General features: G+C 37.7%; 1 protein-coding gene across 1 annotated transcript; it reads right to left on the bottom strand.

Annotated features, from left to right (window-relative positions):
* Positions 1–426: 426 nt before the first annotated feature.
* SEC22B (SEC22 homolog B, vesicle trafficking protein) lies at positions 427–23,690 on the bottom strand. The gene is made up of 5 exons (XM_082685213.1): positions 23,360–23,690; positions 14,739–14,848; positions 11,547–11,707; positions 9,208–9,354; positions 427–2,375 (listed from the first exon to the last, which is right to left on the bottom strand). The coding sequence occupies exons 1-5, from the start codon at positions 23,432–23,434 to the stop codon at positions 2,221–2,223; spliced, it is 648 nt and encodes a 215-aa protein (XP_082541339.1). The 5' UTR covers positions 23,435–23,690; the 3' UTR covers positions 427–2,220.
* Between the last annotated feature and the right edge of the window lie 1,973 nt (positions 23,691–25,663).

Raw genomic sequence — 25,663 nt, 5'->3', positions numbered from 1 at the left:
CAGTATGGGTCTTACTCTTTTACTCATGATATTGCACAAACTATTGACTCTGTCTGGAATACCTCATTCTCCTTTTCTTATCACACTCCTTCCCAAAGTAAATTAGGTGTCCTTCCTTAATGTGCCCCCAATAACACTAGATAGCATTTATCACATTCTGTTTTACATGCCTCATTGGTTACGGACACATTTCATCTGGTCACATCTTCCTGCTACCTCCCATAAAGAACAGAAGTGGGAGCCACATCATGACAGTCTTGTTCTCATTTTTCTACCATCATTAACATTAAACCACTTTCTCATTCCTTTCTTCATCATTCTGCCGCCATCCTCATTTTTTAATTAACCCAGTGAGTTTGGCAGAAATGTACCCAGGAAGCTTCGTGTACACAAAATAACTATATAACAAAACTTCACACTGAAGGGAACATTCTAGAAGTATTTATTTCATTGCTGGCCACTTGGTTGCTGCATGCAACTCTCAACAACGAGCTGCCACTCTCCACTCCTATAGAAGAACCAAATCCTATGGTTCCACTAAGGTTTTCAGACTTTCAGGCTTTTATTACCAACATCATTACTCTAGGGACAAGCCTTGTAGGGACTTAAAAGCACTTATTCTCTATAAAAAGTAACTTCATATTTCATGCACACATACTCCAATTGGCAGACGTAGGTCCAAATCGGAAAGAAAAAATGTTATTCTAGTTCTGTAAATTTATCAGAAACAAAATAAGCCACTTCTCCTTGCTTTGTTATTAAGGAAATAGAATTTTTTTTTCTCTACCAGGAATCAATACAGTAGCTTTGATGATCCTTAGTTATAAAATTGTTTACTCGTTAAAGTTCTCTCCAAAGATGTTAAGAAGTAAGAAGTTGGCTCATTTTCTTGTACAACTTAAAGAAATATTTGCAGTATATGTAAATTCTAGGTTATATTGTAGACCCTTGTGATAATTTAAAAGGTCTATTCTCCCCATTTAAAAAATTCTACCTCAGAAGGTAAAAGGAAATCCCCATCATCCCTGAGCAAAAAAGGGAAAAAAATCACAGGTACTTTTATTTGTTAACAGAAGCCACTTAAATGAGTTATCTACCTTTAGAACATTCTCGGAGAATTTACATAAACTGAAGTAGGTATGAGGTGTTCACAGAGACTTTCTCAGATAAAGGTATTTAGTAGTTTGAGTAGATGCTCTATAAAAATTTAAATCTAACTACACGGCTAAACATTTTCCATTTTGAAATTTGAGAATATCCTGAGAGGATGCCTATGGACATGAAACTACTGGGTGCAGAGGAATTTTTAAAATGTCAGCAGGAGGGAAAGAGAGTGGGGAAAACTACAGTGGAGAAAGAAAGAAGGGGCAGGACAAAACTGTAGTGACAGGCTGGGCCTTTCTTCCCATTAAGTCGGGGGACTCTGGCTATCTGTATGCTGTACTTAATCTTCTATTAATATAAACCGGATGCTGAAAGATAAAATTAAGAATGTCCCAAACTAAATTTACGTCTTTTAAGGAGTAAATGACAGAAAACACTTTAGCTTCTTAATCAAGGAGTGCTATAATATAATTTCAAGGCATCTTAATATAATTCATTTAACCCTAAAGCAGTTGTGCAATAAGCAAAATGTCATAAAAGGAAAACAACAAAAGTTAACTTCCTATAGGGGCCAACAGACAAGATCTTTGTAGCACAGCAATTAACCTTCACATAGTGGAGTCTTGTTTACAAGGCCATCAAAAACTGAAAATCACAAATGTCACCAACAAAAGGAATGTTGATTAGATAGAGGCATAAAACTTCCCAATGGGCTGCCTTCTCTGAAGGAATTTCAGCCTGTTGTTAGCACAGGTTGGCTAAGCAAGATATCACTGATGACTCCATTAGAGAAAGAAAATGCCCCACTCAGTGCTGTTTAAAAATGTAAAGACACTGGGAGGGAAAAAACAAAATAAAACAATCTACTGTTCCCTAATGTATACAGCCTAGCACCCAGAGAAAGCCTCTGCCCCCAAAAGAGGCTTTCTACAAAGGGGTAAGCTTCATCAAATGAGGTGTAACATTTCATTTTCAGGGCATGTCTTTCCTTGCAAGGTCTTTAGAGGCAGAAGTTCCACTTGGAATTCTAATACACATCTCTGCGGGCTCAGCTTCCTGAAAACATACACCTGCCGGGGTCTAAGTTCACCCTTGCCAGTGACTGCATTCATTACTTCACAGCCACCAGAATCGCACATACACTATTAACATGATGAAAAATACAGCGACTGCTGCAAGTTTGGCGTAAGTGGAACGCATGTTCAAGTACTTCGCGTCCTGGCGGTATTTCTTGGACAGACTGGACAGATTGTTAGCCTTTGAATCCAATGCTGTCAAAGAGGAAAAAAGGCAAACAATAATTAGTCCCTGAAGTATTCTGTCTAATGTATTAAGCATAAAAATAACTTAAACGAGTGGGACCATACCAAACAACCATGAAGCTTACATAGTTTTTATTTTAAGGGTTAGCCTATGACCCTGATGCACTGTAAAAACTACACTGCATTTTAAAGTTACCAGACTAAATTATGTTCAAATTCTTGAGATTGTACAGTGAGGTGGTTAAGAGTACTGGCTCTGGTCTTAGAATCTTTGGTTCGAATCTCAGCTACACCTGCCATGGGATATTGGTCAATTCACTTAGTCTCTACTAAGACCCAGTTTCATCATCTATAAAATGAGGATAACAACACTAACTGTACCACAGGATTATAGGTACATGAGAACAGCTGTAAACTGAACATAATCCTTGGATATGATAAGCCTTTGAGAAGTGTTAGTTGATGATAAACATCTTCATCATTTTTTAATGGTCTAAATCATATTCTCTCATCCCTTGAAAAATGATAATCCATGTAAGATAAGACTCAAGTGACCAGAAAATTCAATTAATCAGAAGCTGAGTATTGAGCTATATCTTAATGGTGGCTGCTACCAAATTCCCAAGATTCTCTACACGGTAAAAACTATTATGATGCTACTAGAAATTATATTTCAACAGACACAGAAAAGTTGTCTTTTAACTAAAATATAATCACAGTTGCTGGAAAACCACCAATACCTACTAAATTAAGCTTTTTAGAAACTTTTGCAAAGTTTTGTTTTTCACAAAGGACATTTATAATGTAACTGCCTTCTATAACTGTTACGTGAGCACTTAGAGAAGCAACGAGACTGGACTAAAATACATGACATATTTTAATAATACAAACAAATTCTCAGTGTGATATAAATGAATTCTGATCATTTTAGTTCTTTAAATTTTTGGAAAAAAACTATTTTGCAATATGAATTTGTTCTTCCTTAGGGAATACTTCTGGAATATTTGGAGTTGCTTAATAGAGACTGAGTTGATTGAGAAATGTGCTATTACTTAATGATAAAAGAATGATAGCCACTTCTAAATTAGCAATTTGTCCTGTACGAAAAATAGTCACATAAGAAAATTTAGGAGATGAGAAACAACCATGACAATGCTGTGGGGAATCTTTCCAGCCAGTCTACTAAAATGGACATTCTACTAGATAGAGGTTCTTAACTACTATGTCTACTGCTATATCCCCAGTGCCCAAAACAGAGTCTGGCAATAGTCAGTGATTTAGCAAATCAGCAGAACAATATTAAGTTATATGAAATAAACAATAGTTGGGAGAATTCCTTTACACAGGAACATTTAGAATACATGATATCGTATACAGGAACATTTAGAATACATGATATCGTGAAGACAAAGCCACCGATGGGAGAAGTCACTGAGCAAATATTTGTTACAGGCACCAAGGAAAGTGCTGAAAGATACAATGATGCTCACAACATACACGACCCCTCTATTTGGGGAACTTACAGTCTAATAGAATGACAGACCTAAATGAAAAAACAAAACCCACGGCTTAAAAGAAACAGCTATTTTAGGCAGTAAAAATGGGCACAATTTTATATTGCTGAAAGAACCCACAGGAGCTACTTAGGTCTTAAAAGCACAGCAGGCTAGCTCTAAAACCAAAAATTAGAAAGAGGGGTGCCTGGGTGGTGCAGGTGGTTAGGCGTCCAACTTTTGATTCGACTCAGGTTGTGATCTCGGATCGTGACATTAAGCCCCCATGTTGAGTTCTGTGGTCAGCAGGGAATCTGCTTAAGACCCTCTCTCCCTGGGCAACCCATTTAGGTCCCCTCCCTCCTTGGGAGCCTTGTACTATCACTTCGCTCTTGCTCAATAAACCTTGCTTTGCTGCCCCCCAGCCCCCAAAAGACTCCCTCTCCCCCTCATCCCTGATCACTCTCTCTCTCTCCCTCTCTAAAATAAATAAATAAATCTTTAAAAAAAAAATTAGAGGAGCACTTGGGTGGTGCAGATGGTTGGGCAACTAATTCTTGGTCTCAGCTCAGGTCGTGATCTCATGGTCCTGGGGTCAAGCCCCCCAGTGGGGTCTGCACTCAATACAAAGTCCACTGGGGACTCTCTTCCCTCTCCCTCTCTTCCCTCTCCCTCTGCCCCTCTCCATCACATGCCCTCTCTCTCCCTCTCTCAAATAAACAAGTAAATCTTTTAAAAAATTAGAGAAAGAAGACATAAAAGATGGATTCTTATTATGAAGAAGTTAAAGAGGAAGAAAACATTTTTTGAGGTAGGCTAATCCTTTCACTATCCTTCAGATATGCTTTTTATTCCTCCCTCTTAAAATACCACTCTTCACTTCTTCCTGGTCTATCAAAATTCAAGAAGTCTTCCCTGTTCACTTCACATCATCTACTTTCTGCTACATTTAACAGCTCTTGTTGTTTATATATCCATTTAAAACTATCACACACTGAAGATGGACAAGGATCTGCAGAGGCCAATGAATTCTGCCAGGCACTAGCAGTGTGACTAAAAGCAAAATACCTAACTTTTCTGAGTCTGCTTCGTTATCTGTAAAACTGGTTTGATTCCACCCAATTCACAAGAGATTACTTTAAAGCATGAGTAAGATATATGTAAAGTCCCCCTGGGGTGCCTGGATGGCTCAGTCAAGCATCTGACTCCTTGATTTTGGCTTGGATCATGATCTCCGGGTCATGGGATATGCCCCATGTCAGGCTCCGTGCTCAATGTAAAATCTGCTTGAGATTCTCTCTCTCTCTCTCCATCTATCCCTCCCGCAGTTCACACTTTCACTCTCTTTCTCTTTCAAATAAATAAAGAAAATCTTTAAAAAGATAAAGTCCCATGAAATGCCTAGGTGGCTCAGTCAAGCATCTGCTTTCACCTCAGGTCATGACCCCAGGGTCCTGGGATCGAGTCCCACGTCTCGTTCCTTGCTCAGTAGGGAGTTTGCTTCTCCCTGTGCCTGCCTCTGCCCCTGCTTGTGTTCTCTGTTCCTGACAAATAAATAAATAAAACCTTTTAAAAAATAAAAATAAATAAATAAAATAATAAAGTCCCCCTACCATATTGCCTAACACAAAGGGTTCAACTGATGTCTCTTCCCTTATGCTACCTATAAATTACTTTGTGACAATGACAATGTTTCTTATCCTCCCAATCAGATGAAGTTATTAATATTAGAAACATACAGGTAACCCTTAAACAACATGGGTTTGAACTGTGCACATTCCACTTATACATGAATTTTTTAAAATAATTTTTTATTAGCATATAATGTATTATTAGCCTTAGGGGTACAGGTCTGTGAATCACCAGGTTTACACACTTCACAGCACTCACCAAAGCACATACCTTCCCCAATGTCTATAACCCAAACACGCTCTCCCTATACCCCCTACCTCCAGCAACCCTCAGTTTGTTTTTGTGAGATTAAGAGTCTCTTATTGTCTTATTGTCTCCCTCCTGATCCCATCTTGTTTCATTTATTCCTTTCCTACCCTCTAAACCCCCACATTGCCTCTCAACTTCCATACATGAATTTTTTTAAATCTTTTTTTTTAAGATTTCATTTATTTATTTGACAGACAGATCACAAGTAGGTAGAGAGGCAGGCTGAAAGAGAGAGAGGGAAGCAGGCTCCCTGCTGAGCAGAGAGTCTGATGCCGGGCTCGATCCCAGGACCCTGAGATCATGACCTGAGCTGAAGGCAGAGGCTTTAACCCACTGAGCCACCCAGGTGCCCCATACATGAATTTTTTTAATAGAATACTATAGATGTATTTTCTCTTACGATTTTAACAACATTTTCTTTTCTCTAACTTACTTGTAAGAATATAGTATATAATATGTGTAACATACAGAATAACATGTTAACTGGCTGTTTATGTTAAGGTGAGGGCTTCCAGTCAACAGTTGGCTATTAGTAGTTAAGTTTTTAGGAAGTCAAAAGTTCTATACAGAGTTCCTGACCCCCATGCTGTTCAAAGGTCAACTGTCTTCTTTTCCAATCAGCTAGCACTAGAAGAGAATCCTTTTACACTTTTGATAAACTGACCATATATACACTTTTGTTATAAATAAAAATTCCTGTTCTGGTCTATTTTATCCCAGGAAGAAACAGTAAGACTGTTATGAGGAAAATTTATAGACTCATTCATCCAAAATTTGATGTTTAAAGAGTGTGAAGCTATTTGCTGGAACAACTGCTGACTACTACCATGAAGGTTACAATCTGCAGTTCATTATAAAGGAAAACGCATCTACCCACGAATAACATCACAAGGCTGAGTTCATGAAATACTCACTAAGGCAATGATTTGTGGTCATTACTGTGAGAGAAATAAATCAAGTATATGAAATAGATATGAAATACATACATATTACATTTAAAGAGTACATTAAACACTGAGGTAACATTTAAACATTGGGTAAATATACATTGATTTTAAGGCAAATTAGTTAAGTACACAGGTATACATATACGTGTACACACCCTTATGTGCTTAAAAAACTGTTACATAGCTAAGTGTCTTAAGAGTTTAAAGGACAAAAAAGATTAATGTGATGTGGCCTATCAGAATCAGGGAAGGTTTCTTGGAAGAGATAGTCCTCATCTGGATCTTAAAAGAACAAGTCTGGGATGGTGAGGAAGCTGACTGGGCTGAGGCAGAACATTTGTGAATTAGAGAGCATGAAAGAAGTTTGCAATCTCCTTATCTTCCATTACAGAGAACAAAATGCCTTGCATACTATAAGCACGCAGTAAAAATGAAAAGTAAGTTGATCCACTGGAATTTTTCAAAGAGCTGGAGCAAACAATCCTACAATTTGTATAGAACCAGGAGAGACCCCGAACTGCTAAGGAAATGCTGAAAAAGAAAAACAAAACTGGGGGCATCATGTTGCCTGATTTCAAGCTTTACTACAAAGCTGTGATCACCAAGAGAGGATAGTACTGGCACAAAAACAGACACATAGACCAGTGGAACAGAGTAGAGGGCCCAGATAAGGACCCTCAACTTTATGGTCAAATAATCTTCAATAAAACAGAAAGAATATACAGTAGACAAAAGACAGTCTCTACAATAAATGGTGTTGGGAAAACCGGACAGCTATGTGTAGAAGAACGAAACTTGAACATTCTCTTACACCACATACAAAGATAAACTTGAAATGGATAAAAGACCTCAATGCGAGGCAGGAATCCATCAGAATCCTGGAGAACATAGGCAGTAACCTCTTCGACATTGGTCACAGCAACTTCTTTCAAGATATGTCTCCAAAGGCAAAGGAAACAAAGGCGAAAATGAATTTTGGGGACTTCATGAAGATCAAAACCTTCTGCACAGCAAAGGAAACAGTCAACAAAATAAAGAGGCAACCCATGGAATGGGAGAAGATATTCCGCAAATGACAGTACGGACAAAGGGTTGATATCCAAGATCTATAAAGAACTACTCAAACTCAACACACACGAAACAGATAATCAATGTCAAAAAATGGGCAGAAGGTATGAATAGACACTTCTCCAAAGAAGACACAGAAATGGCTAACAGACACATGAAAAAATGTTCATCATCACTAGCCATCAGGGAGATTCAAATCAAAACCACATTGGGCTATCACCTTACACCAGTTAGAATGGACAAAATTAACAAGACAGTAAACAACAAGTGCTGGGGAGGATGTGGAGAAAGGGGAAACCTTACACTGTTGGTGGGAATGCAAGTTGGTGCAGCCACTTTGGAAAACAGGGTGGAAATTCCTTAAGAAATTAAAAATAGAGCTTCCCTATAACCCTGCAATTGCACTATTGGGTATTTACCCCAAAGATACAGATGTAGTGAAAAGAAGGGTCATCTGTACCTCAATGTTCATAGCAGCAATGGCCATAGTCGCCAAATGTGGAAAGAACCAAGATGCCCTTCAATGGATGAATGGATAAGGAAGATGTGGTCCATATACACTATGGAGTATTATGCCTCCATCAGAAAGGATGAATACCCAACTTTTGTATCGACATGGATAGGATTGGAAGAGATTATGCTGAGTGAAATAAGTCAAGCAGAGAGAGTCAATTATCACATGGTTTCACTTATTTGTGGAGCATAAGGAAGACATGGGAGATGGAGAGGAGAAGTGAGTTGGGGAAAACTGGAGGGGGGGACGAACCATGAGAGACTGTGGACTCTGAGAAACAAACTGAGGGTTTTGAAGGGGAGGTAGGAGGTTGGGTGAGCCTGGTAGTGGGTATTATGGAGGGCACATACTACATGGAGCACTAGATGTGGTGCATAAACAATGAATTCTGGAACACCGAAATAAAAAATAAATAAATAAAAATTTTAAAAAAAGAAAAGAAACGAGACTAGAGACTAGATCTTATCTTGTAGTCACAAATGTTAAGTTTTTCAGCAAAGGAATGCATGGCATTTTATGACATTTGATCTGACAGCAACAAAGTCTCCCAAAGTGGCTAGCCAGAAAACCACTGCAATAAATCTTTGACAATTTCCTCTCATTCTTCTTTTATTTCCCTTATGTATTTCTGTAAATATTCAATGTTGTAAATATACTGGAAGCAGTGATTGCTTCTGATATGGAATGAGACCATCACAATGTTCCAACTCAATAAAAACTAATCATATTAGGGAAAAATATTATATTGGAAGTCTTATACTGTAATCTGTCTCTAAGAGGTGATTTCTTAATAGTGCTAGACAGAATCTGACAACAAAAAAAAGTATCCCAAAATAAGCTATCCTTGTCTATAGGAGGACTCTTAATGCTTTACATACCTGAGAGTGCTTCTCCCCGTTGTAACACTTCTTCAATATTGGCCACCATGATCCTCTGCACATCTTGCAATTCAGTGTTGATAGAGCCTAGGTTTCTCCGAGCACGGCTGTCAATGTAGAGCTTCTTGGTTTTCTGAATGTAGGTGTCTAGAATAATGAAGAGAAGTGACCATGAACAACTTTGTTCATCAAAGTACTGTAGGGAATAGGAAGTTTTGAGTTTAGTCCTGGATCTGCAATTTTCCATGGCTAAGCAAGCTTTTGAGTGAGCATCAGAATCTGAGTTTTGATTTCTTCATTTATAAAATGCAGATAGATGACCAATCAAGAGAAATGTCTGTCCTCAGTACACCTTTAAATGAGAAGTATCTGCTCTCAAGATCTTAGAGAAATTAAGACCCACTGCAGTAAGCCTTTCCTGAAAGCAGAGATTTTCAAAACATGGTCCAAGGATCCTTAGGGTTTCACTACTTAATTCTTCACATTCCCTGAAAAGGATCCTGGCAATAATCTAGCATCACTATAGGTTAATATGGCAAGGGTTATTCTATCATCAAAAGGGAGAAAAACACTGTCTTAAAATATTTTCTTTTTTTTTTTTCCCCAACCTCAGCACTATTAAAACTTTTTAAATTTTTTATTTTTTATAAACATATATTTTTATCCCCAGGGGTACAGGTCTGTGAATCACCAGGTTTACACACTTCACAGCACTCACCAAAGCACATACCCTCCCCAATGTCCATAATCCCACCCCCCTTCTCTCAGCCCCCTCCCCCCAGCAACCCTCAGTTTGTTTTGTGAGATTAAGAGTCACTTATGGTTTGTCTCCCTCCCAATCCCATCTTGTTTCATTTATTCTTCTCCAATATTTTCTTTAACATACATTTCTAATTTTACTCTGTTCTTAAACTTCAGGTAAAGCAAAAATCCCACTACAAAACTGCAATCTTATTCATGGCTAACCTATGTCTGTATTTCTCAAACCTGTAAAAAGAAAAACTTATTATTAAAGACTTTATTTTCAACTTTGGGCAAAAATCATAAGTTACATGAGCTGGATACCTCTCATTTGCCTCCTTAGACCTTTCCACCTTTCTGCACCATGCTTTTGCCTCAGAAAGCTGACCTGCACAGACCACATCGTGGGCTCCTTGGCCTGGTACTTCTGGTTAGGTTCAGCCAATGGGGGAATCCCAAGGGTGAGGCACGAGAGCAGATAGTGACATTAGGGTGTTTATTCCCAACCTCTCCCTGAGAAGTCACCCTGGCAGTATCCCTCCAACCAGATGTTATTGCTCCTCTCAAGTTGGCCTTCTCTATAAATTTTTTCCTTCGAAGTTCCAAAAACTGTTCCTTTCTCTTATCCCTTCAGGCCTAGGGATAAAAACAATTACTGTATTACTGATCTCAGGTTACTGTACTTTGTGGTTCGCCTATAACCCATTCATCTTTGTATTCAATCCTTTAAGCTAATTTGAGTGTACCAACTATTTCCTATGTGACCTTGATACACTATTCTTATTTTTTTCCTTGGGTTTACTGGACCCTATCTTCAAAACAAAATTTGAAAAACCAGACATTATAAAAATTAGCACTTGGAGAGTTTGTAGTTATGAAACACCGGAATGTTTTGCTAAATTTTCTTTATTTCTAAAAGTAAGATAACCATTTATCTAGCAAATTAATAACACTCCAGAAATTTGGAAACAGTAAAACCAATTTCTGTTTTAACTAAAAATAGCAATAATTTAGTCTAATCATACTTATTCTCACTTCCACTACTTAGGGTATCAAGACATTTCCTTTCATTTATTGCCATCAGATATTTAACTGGTGATGAATCTTTCTGTAATTATTTTACATGGACATCCACACTCACTATTTCTGCATGTAATAAATGTTATCTCTCCCCAGCACCATACCTTTTCCAGCTATTTTTTTTCTTTTTAACTAGAGGATCTGAAAGAACCATCTTCTTTCTGATTTCCAAGTTTTGATTTCCAGGAAATGAGCCTTACTGGGGGCAGGGAGAACTCAGCTACTATATACCAGTCAGTAGATCTTTGGACACAGTTCTGATGATGAATCAAACCAAATCACAAAAAAGGGCAAAGGGCAACAAGTTCTAAGAAAAAGATCAAAAGACCAGAGAAAACTACTGAGAAGAAGTCTCATTCATTCAAAAGGACAAAAAGAAATGGAATATAAAAGACAGAATTCAAACCTTCAGTAAGTAAACATCAGAAAAAAATGCATCAGAATTATTGTCAATGTAACAAACAGCTTCTCCATATTGTTTGCTCTCTTGATATAGAGATGAAGAGCAAAAAACTTACCAAACTCAATAAAGGAATAGGGCCTAGACACAGTGGGCACCTTCTTCCCATGCTGTTCATCAAACTCTGAGTGCAAATCTTCTAGGTAGGCAAAAGCCAATTTCTTAGGGAAGGCAGCTTCACACAAAACCAAATAACAAACTCCCTGCTCAATAATGTAGCTGGAGAGACAAAAAATACAAAAAAACAAACAACAAGAAAAAGTTGTCTATAGAATAACAATACATCCAACAACTTGAAGCAGACTCTCAGTGCCTTACAAACATTTGAAAATATTCTAGCCTAAGCCCTTTGAGGCTAGCTAAATCAGAAAGTCAATTTCAAACCACAAATCCTTGGAATCAAATATCAAACATCATCTTAATACTAGAATCATATTCCAAAAAGGAATATTTAAATATGTTTATTATTATATAATTCAGCAAAAATATTTTAATAGCTAAGACTTTTTCTTAAAAACTCAAGAGTTGTGACTCCATCTACCTTTTGATTATGAATAAAAAGGAGTATACACATATTTAAACTCCTTCCAGTTTTAAGAACAATGGACTGGAAATTATGGTGGATGCTTAGAAGTTGGAAGTTAGGGGCACCTGGGTGGCTCAGTGGGTTAAAGCCTCTGCCTTTGGCTCAGGTCATGATCCCAGGGTCCTGGGATCGAGCCCCACATCGGGCTCTCTGCTCAGCGGGGAGCCTGCTTCCTCCTCTCTCTCTCTGCCTGCCTCTCTGCCTACTTGTGATCTGTCAAATAAATAAATAAATAAATAAATCTTAAAAAAAAAAAAAAAAAGGTTGGAAGTTAATGCCACGGTGTTTACTGGATACAGATAATGACCTTACGACAAACAATATTCCCTAATTCCCAGGATAGAACTCTGTATAAACTATCCAGTATCAGAAACTACTCAGTAACAGAAGTGACTTCCTCTTAGCTCCCTGGCACTCTGGAAGGAGCTATATGTCTATATGACTACATGTCTGGAGATCTCTTGGAAGAGGTTAGGTTACTCAGTGATTTCAAATGTCTTTCCAGCCATAGTACTCTTTATTTCAGCAATAATTATATTCAGAGGACCAAGTACATTAAATAAAATCAGAAGGTCATTAGTTTAAGTAGGAGTATAAGCGCATAAAGTATTATATATACCCCTATCCCTAATCTTACTATGTGGCTCCTAATGCATCCTGAGACTCCACAGAGCAGTTTACAGTATATCATATAATCTCTCAGGCTCCTTAAAATGCTGCTGCTGCTGTTCTCTCTCTTGCTTGGGCATCCGAATCAACTGCTCTCCTTGCCTTCAATCTAGACCATCTTCTAAACTACCAGTTTTATTCCTGGGGCGCGTGGGTGACTCAGTTGTTAAGAAGAGTCTGCCTTCGATTTGGATCATGATCCCAGGATCCTGGGATCAAGCCCTGCATAGGGCTCCCTGCTCAGCAGGGGAATCTGCTTCTCTCTCTCCCATTCCCCGTTATGTTCTCTCTTTCACTGTATCTTTCTCTGTCAAATAAATAAATAAAATCTTTAAAAAAATAAACTATCAATTTTATTCCAAAAGAGTAAATATGACCTATTACTCTGCTTAAAAACACTCAGGATTCCCTAACACCTACAAAATAAAATGATACTCTTTGATATAGTACTTGTGGCTCCAAAACAGGTATAGACTCGTCTCCAAACTTGGGTTCTTTTACATCCTCACAGACTTCTGCTTATATATAAATATATATTTCTAATTGTAATACCCTTTTATGTACCTGGAAAAACCTTGTTCATTTTCATATGCTCGATTCTACTATAATTTTTTCCATGAAATTTCTCTGTATTCTCCTTCTATCCCCTTTCCTCAAAACTTACTCCCTACAAATGGGAATTTCTTTCTAGTTCAAAAGCATTTCATTTATAACTGAATTACAGCACTTCTTGCCCTACGGTATCATAGTTTAGTTGTCTGCACATATGTTTCTCTCTGCTAATAAGATAAGCTCATAAAAGCTATGGACATCAAAGGCAGAACTTAACATGTGGTCTGTCAAAGGATAATCTTTAATAAATAGCTCTTAGATGAAAATTATGGATGAGAAGAGATTATAAAGTTACTAAAGGAACCATATAGAAGAAAATGTTCTTAACCCATGGTAGAGATAAAAATGCTATATATATTTAAAAAAATGCTATATATAATTAGGCCCCTATATTTATTTTTTTGATGTTGAAAACTGGATTTGTGGAAAGTATCTCATATACTACACAAATTAATAGCTTATAAAACTTAACATCCAGGCAAACCTTTGGAGTCCCCAGCCTCTTTGGGAGCTTTGTACTCTATCATTCAATGAACTTTACTTTCATTCAGTAAACCTGGCTTTGCTGCCCACCAAAAAATAAATACATAAAATGTAAAACAAAACAAAAAAAAACCCCACAAAACTTAATATCTACTACTTTCTTAACCAATAAACCAGGGTTTGTTTTCATTTTGGTTTTGTATACTTGTTTGTTTCTAATGGGTGGAGATCTTTTATTTTCCCTTTCAAGTTAAACAGCAGGTCCCTCCCAGGTCTCTATTATCTTAGCTTCTGAGTTCCTAAAATAGCAAGGATTACTTAGCTAATCCTATTTTATTTTCCTTTAATCTTCTTGCCCTCTTTTTAAAAAATCTTTCCTGTTTTATCACCCTTAAACTTGACATGTATTAAACATTTAATACCAATTATTTGTAGATAATTTGAAATTCAATAAAGTCCTTTTGATCCCCCTTTTGGCTATATGCACTGCCTATATAACCATCGACTAAGATGCTCTTAAATTACCCTCACAAAACTAGGACCATGTTCCCTATTTTTATAGAGGTAACGGAGCCTAGAGAAGTATGTGACTTTTCAAGGTTGTGTTGTTAGTAAATGTTGGCTTTAAGAAGCTCCTAAAGCAAAAAATTATCTTTTATTACACGATGGGTACAGCACTCATTAAACACAGGATAACAGTTCATTTATTGTAATCAAATTTAATAAACAAACCAAGATCTCTGTCTTGCAGAACTGGAGCCAGGGAAGTTGCTTCCATGAAGAGAAAGTATTTTTAAAATTTTCTTTACTTTTAAATAATTATTACCATTCTTATCAGGTGTACTTATATCTACTGTATCTCATACTTAAATGATCACAAAGAAATGGGATTATACTCACTGGAAAGTCATGGCACCGGCTTCCAAAGTACATCTAGTAGGGGACTGTTCATTCAACTTGCGAAAGAGTTGCTTAGCCTGACTCTGGTACTGTTGAAGATCCCGGCCAGACTGAAAGAAGACACCTTCATTTAAGAATTTTCCACACACAAAAAACGCCAAAACAGGGGCGCCTGGGTGGCTCAGTGGGTTAAACCTCTGCCTTCAGCTCAGGTCATGATCCCAGGATCCGGGGATCGAGCCCCGCATCAGGCTCTCTGCTTAGCAAGAAGCCTGCTTCTTCCTCTCTCTGTCTCTCTGCCTGCCTCTCTTCCTACTTGTGATTGCTGTCTGTCAAATAAATAAATAAAATCTTAAAAAAAAAAAAAAAACAACGCCAAAACAATTAGTCAGCAGCATCATACTATGAGGACTCTATGTAAATAAGATCTTTAACTAAAGGTTAGTAAGATTCATTTTTAACAAAAGAAAAATGGCCGAATGTTAGAGCAAAAAGGAAGACCAAACCCCTAGTTGTTCAAGAAAATCACACTATTTGCCAAGAAGCAAACTGTACTTCTCGACTGTCTTTAAGGCACTCTTAACTTTCAATCAAGTGTTTTTTCCACTATTAGGTCAGTGGTCTCCTCCTAACTCATTTCATTTGCACACTTACTGGCACATAACTGGACGACATTTTCTATACCTGGGAAAGTCCTAGGAAAAACAGACCAATGAATCTCATTTTTACTTGGAATATCAAGCAAAATCTTCCACAAAGTGTTACAGTATTGAACATTTAAGTAAAACTAAATGTATGCACCCATAACTGCTAATTACTAGAAACACTATAATGCAACTGGGTAAAAATGAGCAAGAGTAAGGACCGAGACTGAAAAGTCAAATATTCTTTACTGAATAAATCTATTTGGTTTCTGAGTTTGGATAGCAAGGGACATATGCATACAAAATGAAAGTAACAATATTCAGATGATAGAATTACAGGCAGTATTTTCTTGAACAATTTTTAAATAGTTTAATAATTTAAAAAAAAAAAGGAAAAGAGCCTAATGAGGAAAATAGTAGTGTCATCTCAAAAGGAGAACATCATACTTCACTAACCAATTAGTTCCGAACAGGAAAAAAGAAAATGGAAAACAAATATACATTATTTATGCATCCACATACAGCATGGGGGGGGTGGGAGGGGACTTTTGCCATTTGATAGAAAGGAATTATTTTATTTTAGATTATTTATTTTGAACACTAGAACACAGTATCTCCTTGAGAGATGTTTCATAACTAAATGTGTACCTTAAAAAAGCATTTATTTGAGGTTCTTCCTCAAAAGATCTGTGGATTGGATCTGAGGTCTAACTTAGAAAATACAAAGTGAAACCCAGAAATTCTAGAGAGTGAACCACTCGGTTAAGAATAAAAACAAGGAAGCTATGATAAAATTATCAAAGCGGCAGATAAGCAAACGTACAAGTAGTGGGTTATAAGCTATATTTAAAATGAGGGCATCTGGGCAGGTCAGTCGTTAAGTGTCTACCTTCAGCTCAGGTCATGATCCCAGGGTCCTGAGATAGAGCCCTGCATCCAGCTCCCTGCTCAGCAGGGAGTCTGCCTCTCCCCTCACTCATGCTCTCTGCCTCCCCCCAGTGCTCTCTCGTGCGCGCTCCCTCTCAAATAAATAAATAAAATCTAAAATAAAATAAAATAATGAACTGGAAATTTCAGTGTGAAAGGAAGTAAATAAGCATGAAGTGAACCAGAAGAGTTAGGCAGACACCACTAGAAGTTATCTATTTGTAGATTTATCTTGTTTAGTACTGCCTCTATGGCAATGATTTGTTATAATACTCTTCACTTGATGGGGCGCCTGGGTGGATCAGTGGGTTAAAGCCTCTGCCTCAGGCTCAGGTCATGATCCCAGGGTCCTGGGATAGAGCCCTGCGCCAGGCTCTCTGCTCAGCAGGGGGCCTGCTTCCTTGTCTCTTTCTGCTTGCCTCTCTGCCTACCTGTGATCTCTGTCTGTCAAATAAATAAATAAAATCTTAAAAAAAGATACTCTTCACTTGAGAAATATTTCTATATTAACATATATATGTACATATGTGTATATTTACATATTGACAATAATTAACATTATGATCTATATTAATGTTATTATATTAACCTGTATTGCATGTATTTTTTTTCCATGACTGGTCAGCTAGTAAAGGAGAGTGAATACTATCACATGCTTTGAACTAGTGCACAATATCCACATTCCTAAATTTGAATGGTACTAGCCAATTTGCTTGCTTCACCAATGCCATTATATATATGGCATTTGGAAGAGATCTGACCCTACATTAGACAGAGAGGGATGCAAATAAAGTTGGAAATATTACTAAAGTGCCAAGAAATAATATCAACATTGATCAATGATTTTCCAACCTTGGCTTTACACTAAAATCACCTGCGTTGTACAAAAACTACTCAAGCCCTATCTTCCCCTACCCCAAACCAATTAAATCAGTATTGCAGAGGTGAAACTCAGAAATTGGTATTTTATTTTTTTTTAAAGATTTTATTTATTTGACAGAGAGAGACCGCGAGAGAGGGAACACAAGCAGGGGAAGTGAGAGAGGGAGAGAGAGAAGCAGTCTTCCCGCTGAGCAGGGAGCCCAATGTGGGGGGCTCGATCCCAGGACCCTGAGATCATGACCTGAGCTGAAGGCAGACGCTTAACGAGTGCCCCAGAAATTGGTATTTTAAAAATAGCCACAACCGCGGGCACCTGGGTGGCTCAGTCAATTCAGTGTCTAACTTTTGGTCCAGTTATGATCCCGGAGTCCTGGGATCAAGCCCTACACGGGGCCTGCTGCTCAGCGGGGAGCCTGTTTCTCCCTCTTCCACTACCCCTGCTTGTACTCTCTATCTAATAAATAAATAAAAGATGTTTTAAAAAAAAACAACCGCAACCACAGAGGTTAAGTAAAACTTTTTTGGCAGCTAAAGGCAGGTGAGCACATTAAAGGAACGAGTTGAAGAAATAAATGGGAAAAAAAAAACTGTCAAAGACTGGTACAAATCCTTTGACTTTTTAAGAAGTATTATAAACACTATGGCAACCTAAGAGAAAAGAAACTAATAACTGTATGGACTACAAGAAGCTATGTACAAAAGCAAGCTACAGTTTCAGGGACTTTCAATGAACAAAGCAGTGATTGCCAATGCACGACACTGAGATTAGAGAGATTATGGCATGCCAACCAACATTTTACAGTACTGGTTCCATTTGCATCACTATCGCTGAGAACACAATGCTGGCACAATCTTTCTGATGGTCATTTTTTGTGATATGTATTAGAAATTATAAAATTTTGCATATTGTTTTATCTAACAATTCTGTATTTGAAAATATATGTACATACCGTATCTTAAAAAATAACTACAGATGCATATAAAAATAAAAACTGTTCAGTTATAGGATAGGAAATTAGTTAAATAACATCTGGTGTCTTTATATATAGGAATGCTATACAGCCATTAAAATGTTGTATAATATATAATGATATGAGAAGATATTCACTACAAACTAAGTGAAAAAAATAGGTGAAAGTCTTACAGTATTACCCATTATTTAATTTTATTCATATACACAAAGATTAAGATTATACATTAAAATGGGTATAATTTAAGTAGGGGTTTTAGTAATAATCACCATTAACATTTTGGTCCTTTTGTTTATACATATTTACTGAATTATCTACAATAAGCACAGACAAGCTTTGTAATGGGGAATTATTCATTTGCCCATTCCTGTTTATTGCATATTTGTACCCACAAATATGTACAGTTCCAATGTGAACTTTCAGAAAGGCAAAATGAAACCAGAAAAGATTTTTCAGAAATAGGCAAATTAATAAAATTAAATGACAGCCCTCACTTTCTGCCAAACACTGTTCTGAACACTTTACATAATTTAACTTAAATAATCTTTACAGTTATGTATGAGGTGATTTAAACTACTATGCCCATTTTCTGCATATGAAGTAAAACTTGCTCAAGGAGTAGGAGCCAATAAGGGAAGGGGCAAGAACTTGAACAGTCTAGTTCTGGAGTCCCTGTTCCTAAGCATGCTAATACCACCTCTACAATTAATATTGCTTTGGTGATAACAGATTCACCTTCTGGGTGATCTTACTATTTGATATTAAGTCTACTTCACAGGAAATGCTCAAGAAACTGTGGCAGCTCTGATCTAGATCTCACAAAACAACATATTCACTACTGTACAGACAGACCCTCAGTTTGCTTTTAAGATTAAAGTCACAAAGGGCCCATAGTCACTAGACTACCAAAAAACAGTTAGATTAGATATTCACATTCTGTTTTCCATTTCATCTAGAACAACTTGATGAGCCTTGTATAAAGTATAATGGAAAGATGTGCTAGATCCAATAGTGAACTGGATGTGAATGTCTGGACAAATCCTGAAACTAATTCGAGGTCATCCAATAGCATATTTAGATTTGGTTCCATATATAATATAAAAGGTACAGGGTAGAAATATACCATACAACTATAATACTTATTGCTATCACCTAGGTCTGGTGACCAATTAATTATATCAAATGCCACCTTTTGTCTTTACAAGAATGTTTAGCTAAGCTCTTATCATTTTTAAATTCCTATTGAACTCAGCTGGTCAAAGGCCAGAAGCACCAACCATTTTCCTCTAAAAGCAATTACAGTACAATGACTAATGAACCTCAGTAATTGGGGTGTGTGTGGCAGTTTAAATGTACAACAGACTATCTGCTTTTTTGATGCTCCCTGTTGAATACTTGGTTAGATAAACACCTTCTTCAAGTCTCCAGAACTGGGGCAAATTGAAAGAAAAGGGAACAGCCTTCATTTTGAGGTAGAGCAGAAAGGTAGATAAAGAAACAAACATCAAAAAAGGAGAAGCATACCAGAAAGGTACAAGAAAGGAAACAGAATATCAGAATCTAGATTTAAAAAGTTCATTTCTCTACCACCCCACCTGACTAAGCAGCTAAGCAGAGGAAACAGTGCATGAGATACTCTGCCTAAATTATTTTTTAAATTTGAATCTCTACTGTATTATTTTGAATAATACATTATTCAATATATAATAACAATAACAATAATAATATTGTTGAATAATATTGAATAAATGTTCAACTCCAGTAGAAAGGCAGTTTGTACAGAACTAGCATCTACTAACCACCTAACACAGGATATCAATGATCAGTATAAATAATTGAAAAAGTGCACTGAATTATCTGGACTGAACAAAATTAAGGTACGTAACTATAAAACTATTTGGCTGAAATATCCATTTCTTAAAAAGTTGTTTCTGGACTCCTAAGAAGTAAATATATGATTTAAAATGTTTTTTGTTTGCTTGTCTGTTTGTTTTCAGAACAAGGCAGTAAAGTGTACCAGTTATGCACTAAGGCTCTACACTAGAGTCAGACAGTTACTGATGAAAAATCAGGGGTTCTTAACCATGGGTGATTCTGCCAACTGCACCTGGCTATGTCTGAGAGTATTATACAACGGGAAGGTGGTGGTGATGGTAGTGCTACTGCCATTGAAGATGTAGAGGCCAGGGGTATTAGGAGACCTCCTGCAATGCAGAAGACCGTTTCCCACAACAAAGAATCATCTGATATGAAATATCAACAATGCAGACATTAAGAAACTGATGAAAAATACCATTATGCTATTTATTAGCTACCTGACTCCTACAAAAAACCTCTCATCTCTAAGTTGGGAGATTCCTATCTATAAATGGGAATAATAAACATACTAACTATCCTAATATGATTGGTATGAAGACTGAATGAATGTGACTGAATGAATGAAGACTGATGTGAATGCCATATCCCTGACAGGCTTTAGCACAATGCTTGGCACTTAGTAGGTATTCTATAAATGTTCTGTATACTATTATCATAATAAAAAAGAATCTAGGATTCATATTTTTATAGATGTTAAAAGTTTAGGAAAGACTCTACTATCCAAAGACCAAATACCTTTTTTTTTTTTTTTTAAGATTTTATTTATTCATGAGAGACAGAGAGAGAAGAACAGGCAGAGGGAGAAGTAGGCTCCCCACAGATCAGGAATCCCGATGCAGGACTCGACCCTAGGACCCCAAGACCATGACCTGAGACGAAAGCAGATACTTAACCAACTGAGCCACCAGGAGCCCTCAAAGTCCAAATTCCTAATGGAAATAATTATGGAACTGCCATCGCAAAAATATTTTTGTGGAAAACTTCTTTCCTTGTCAATTAAACAGAGTAACCCATCCTGATAAATCAACAACTATTTTGGAATTAAATTAAGAAACACACAATAGGGGTGCCTGGGTGGCTCAATCAGATGAGTGACCGACTCTTGATTCCAGTTCTTGATTCTGGCTGGGGCAGTGACCTCGGGTTGTGGGATGGAGCCCCAAGCCCCATGCAGAGGTGGCTTGGGATTCTCTCCCTCTGGCCCTTCCCCCACTTGTGAGTGCACCCCAAAGCACTAATATATAAAATCTTTAAACACACACACACACACACACACACACAAAATATCTCAATTATTTTTTTCAGTAAAGTACCAGGCAGAGAATAAGGAACTACTAATATCAAATAGCCTTTCAATTCACTGCATTCCTTGCCCACACTGAAATTCAGTGCAATAAACCAACCAGACTTCTCCCTGGGAAAACCCTTTCCCAAACTATGTACATATCCTTCAACAAGAATTTTCCCACACTATCTCCCTTGTCAAGTCATATTCCTACATTTATTTTAATAATTCCACTCCTTCTGTAGAGTGGTCCTTGAAAATTCTTAACAGATTGGGAGAAAAGTATTTCACAATTGAAAATTAAGGGCACACTATAATGATTAGACTTTGTTTTGTCCAATGAATAGAAAATATTTCACTTACCATGACCTGCAACTTTGTGATCAGTATCACTATTCTCCTACATGTGAAAATAAACAGATTTCCAAGTCAAACCTAAAAGAGGTATATAATGGGGTACCTGAGTGGCTTAGTGGGTTAAGCCTCTGCCTTCAGCTCAGATCATGATCTCAGGGTCCTGAGATTGAGCTCTGGCTCAATCCACATCAGGCTCTCTGCTCAGCAGGGAGCCTGCTTTCTGCTCCCCCACTCCCTGCTCCCGCCTGCTGCTCTGCCTACTTGTGATCTGTCAAATGAATAAAATAAATCTTTAAAATAAATAAATAAATAAAAATAAAAAGGCGTATAACCAAATAAAAGCTTTCCTTATGACTAGACAATACTGTCAGTTTAGAAGTCATTTATTTTGGGAGGACTTCTGGTCTCCCAAAACCAAACTAGATACCTTTTCTGTAAGGTAAAGGAGTGAGGTAAAAGTGCCTTTGAACTTTACCTTTCTGTAAGTAAAACAGCCACAGAGCCTTCTTCCTCTTCCATAGTAGTGGAGATGCATAAGTTTTCTGGATTTCCCATTAACTATAAACTCCATGAAAGTAGGGACTGTGTCCTCTAACCTCCTGTATTATCACAACGCTTGACACAATTTATGTGTTTAATAATGGGTTTTTTTTTTCAACAATGTATGAATGAAAAGCCTAAGAAGAGATATGTACAAAATAATTTTTTCTAGAACTCACTTTTTTTAGGCTTAAGTTTGGTCTTGTTTTTTAACTACTTAGGGTGAATGAGAAAGTGAACGAAAATTGTACACTTGAAATAAGTTACATAATTTGCGTTCTCAGCCTCCCTTCTTCAGAGACTGCCCAACCTTGTTCCAGAAACCAGTCCCACACAAGAAATTTCCCTTGTGATTGTAAGGCACAAAGCAGCTTCTTTTCAAGATATCTGGGGTGGTGGTTGTTTTTTTTTTTTCATCAATTCAATACACTTTTGAGCACCTGTGCTAGCATAAAACTGCTGTTGTAAAAGCTATGAGAAACACAAAGATGATTAAGATCTGTCTACTGCCTCCTAGGAAATTCAAATTATTGAAAGACAAAGGAAAATAGTAAAATAAAAAGAACAAGGCATTACAAGAATATAACACAGGAGTTATAATTTCAACAGTAGAAATTTAGTAAGGCTTACTGGAGGAGGTGGGAATTGGGCATAACCTTGAAAGTACTGCACTCAACTTCAAACAGGTGTCTACATGTGGCAATATTCTCTCACCCACTTTCAAAAGATGTCATCAAGATAGGTCAAGGATCAAGTGCCACAGAAGAGCTTCAAGAACTTAGGAGCTGATTTTTCCCAGGACCTGTCAGCCTTAACAGCAGCAGAAAAGTAGAAACCCCGAATTTTAACAAAGTCTCTTAAGAGTTCCCCACAGTGATTGTTACCACTGGGTGATCACAATCGACCGAAACCTTCCCTACACCGGCGCGTCTTTCTGTAGAGAAACAGGTAAGACAAAAATAAACCTCCTCCGTCAGGAAAGATTTCTTTTCACAAGTCGTCCCTCCACTGCCAAAGGATAAAAGAGCAACTCAGAGGGGTCGAGGGTGCAAGAGTCTCCCGGGTTCTAAGAAGAAATCCGGTACTGACTGAAGAGCTCCGGCAGGGACTTGGGGTCGCGGGGATCTCGGAGCTCACCTGTTCGTCCTCCTGCATCGAAGCGGCCAGCGGGAGTCCGTCCGCCACACGGGCGATCATCGTAAGCAACACCATCTTCACAGGCTACAGGGACCCAACACTGGCCGGGGTGGCCGGAGACGTTCTCCTGACTTCCTCTGCCGCGACAACAGTTATACCTCTAGCTCACTAGCCGAAGACCCAGCCGCCTGCGTCTGCGCTTCCCGCTGAGGTGGCCGGAAACTAGCTTGGGAGCCTTCCACTACCGGTCCTCAGAATTGGCTTCCCACCGAGAACCATAACTGCCGGAACACTAGTTCCGCGGTCTCTCCTTCCCCCTTCGGAAACTTCCAAGGCCCCGCCGGCTTCTCTGGACTGGGAGCTTCCAATAAACCTTGACCCCTGAGGGGTGTGGCATACAAACTGAAAACAGAATAGTCTAGTTCCCAATACTTTTAGGGTGGGGAGAGGGCGCGGAGAGGTGGTGGGATTTAATGGGTACATAGATGGAGAGTATGTGCAAAAAACGAAAATCAAGTTATATATTTTCATATTTTTGTATTTTATATATTATCTATTTTACACATACTTCTATATGCGTATAGTTCTAGGCAGGGGTTTTTGTCTGCTTGAAGTTTTTTTGTTTGGTTGGTTTTTGCTTGTTTGTTTATGTTGTATCCCCAGATCATTGAACAGTTTCCAAAAAAAAAAAAAAATATATATATATATATATATATATATATATATAGTATGTGTGAAAAAATGACCAAGTATGCAATCTCAGAAATCACCAAATCAGGCACCCTTCCTTCCAAAAGCTGGGATCTCTGCTACATTTCTTAGAATAGGTAGCAGGGTAGCTTTGCTAGAACTTCCAGGGACTGGGCATTCACTTCCTATTGGAAAGACCTCTACATAATCCTACTTGAGGAAGCTTTACCAACTCTCTTTTCTTCGGTGTACCTATCTCTAAAATGGGGATATTATCCACCTCTCAGGATTTTTGTGAACCTTAGGTGAGAAAATGTAGGTGAACGAATTTTGTAAATTAAAAAAGTCATACGAGTGTTATATTTATTATTACTTACATCAGTAACTACTTTTTATTAAGCATTTGTGGTTGGCATTCACATTAATGGAAATAGAAAGTGCTTTATAGATACCAGTTACTTAACCAAACAACCCAGTAAGGTTGTTTAATATTAGGTTCCCCTTTATAGTTGGAGAAAAAGCCTCAGAGAGTAATTTTTCCAAGATGACACAGCTAGTAAAGTTGGGAACGAGATTAGAGCTGAAGTTGAACTCCAAAGTCTCTGCTTTTAATTGTGATGCACATCTATCAATATTTATCCCTAGGTTAAAGAGCTCATGCTTTCGTTATCTTTTCTACAGCTCTACAACTATTAGGAGAAAACTAGTATTATTCTTTAGAGGCTTTTGGGAGGTATAGGCAATAAGACCTACTGATTGACTCCACACAAAAGATGAAGGACTGGGATACAGATAAGAAAGAAATTAATGTGGGTTAACAGAAACAGTGAGAAAGTGAAATGGAAGGCAATCCTTATGGATATGGGAGCCTAAATTGGTAAAATCATAGTATCTTACATTTAGAATAGGCCAAATATATAACTTAATGTAATTTGCCTTCCACTCAACACGGACATGCCTTCTGCCATAATCTCAAAAGAAAGTTATTCAGCCTCTGCTGGAATAATTCCAATAATGAGGAATTCATAAGTCAAATATTTTAACCAAGGGTATTATGAGGATGACAGAAGCAGAAAGTGAAGAATATGGCAGGCATGCAAGAGGAAGCAGATTTGGATCCAGAGTCCCAGCTTCTCTCTAGTTCATGACTTTAGGCTTTTCCCAAGGCCCATAACCATTCCTGCTCATGGATTCTACAAGTCATCGTTGTTCCTTTCTTCTTCTTCTTCTTCTTCTTTTTTTAAAAGATGTATTTATTTATTTATTTGTTTATTTGAGAGAGGCAGAGAGAGAAGGAGGGAGAGTGAGCACACAGATGGAGAGGGAGAGGGAGAACCAGACTCCTCACTGAGCAGGGAGCCTGATGTGGGGCTCAATCCCACGACCCTAAGATCATGACCTGAGCTGCAGGCAGATGCTTAACTGACTGAGCCACCCAGGTATCTTGCCTTTGTTTCTTCATGATAAATTTCCTGTCCTTTTTGCTTAGTTTCTGTTACTTATCAAAACAACAACAACAACAACAAAACAAACAAAAAAACAATTAATTAATAGAGGAACACAGAATCATCCTGGGGTAACCTGTTCTTGAAACACCATTCATACTCACAACTT

This window comes from Mustela nivalis, assembly GCF_964662115.1.
Source record: "Mustela nivalis genome assembly, chromosome: 10".
NCBI lineage: Eukaryota > Metazoa > Chordata > Mammalia > Carnivora > Mustelidae > Mustela > Mustela nivalis.
Note: the sequence above shows the minus strand (reverse complement) of the source record. Positions and strands in the feature narration are given on the sequence as shown.

Bases quoted from the DNA above. Each gene is read 5' to 3' on its own strand.
- SEC22B (XM_082685213.1), bottom strand. From the start codon at position 23,434: ATGGTGTTGCTTACGATGATCGCCCGTGTGGCGGACGGACTCCCGCTG. The intron at 9,355-11,546 runs GTAAGTTTTTTG...TCATTATTCTAG, and splicing joins CTATTCCTTTATTGAGTTTG to ACACCTACATTCAGAAAACC. The intron at 2,376-9,207 runs GTATGTAAAGCA...CCTCTTTGACAG, and splicing joins ACGGGGAGAAGCACTCTCAG to CATTGGATTCAAAGGCTAAC.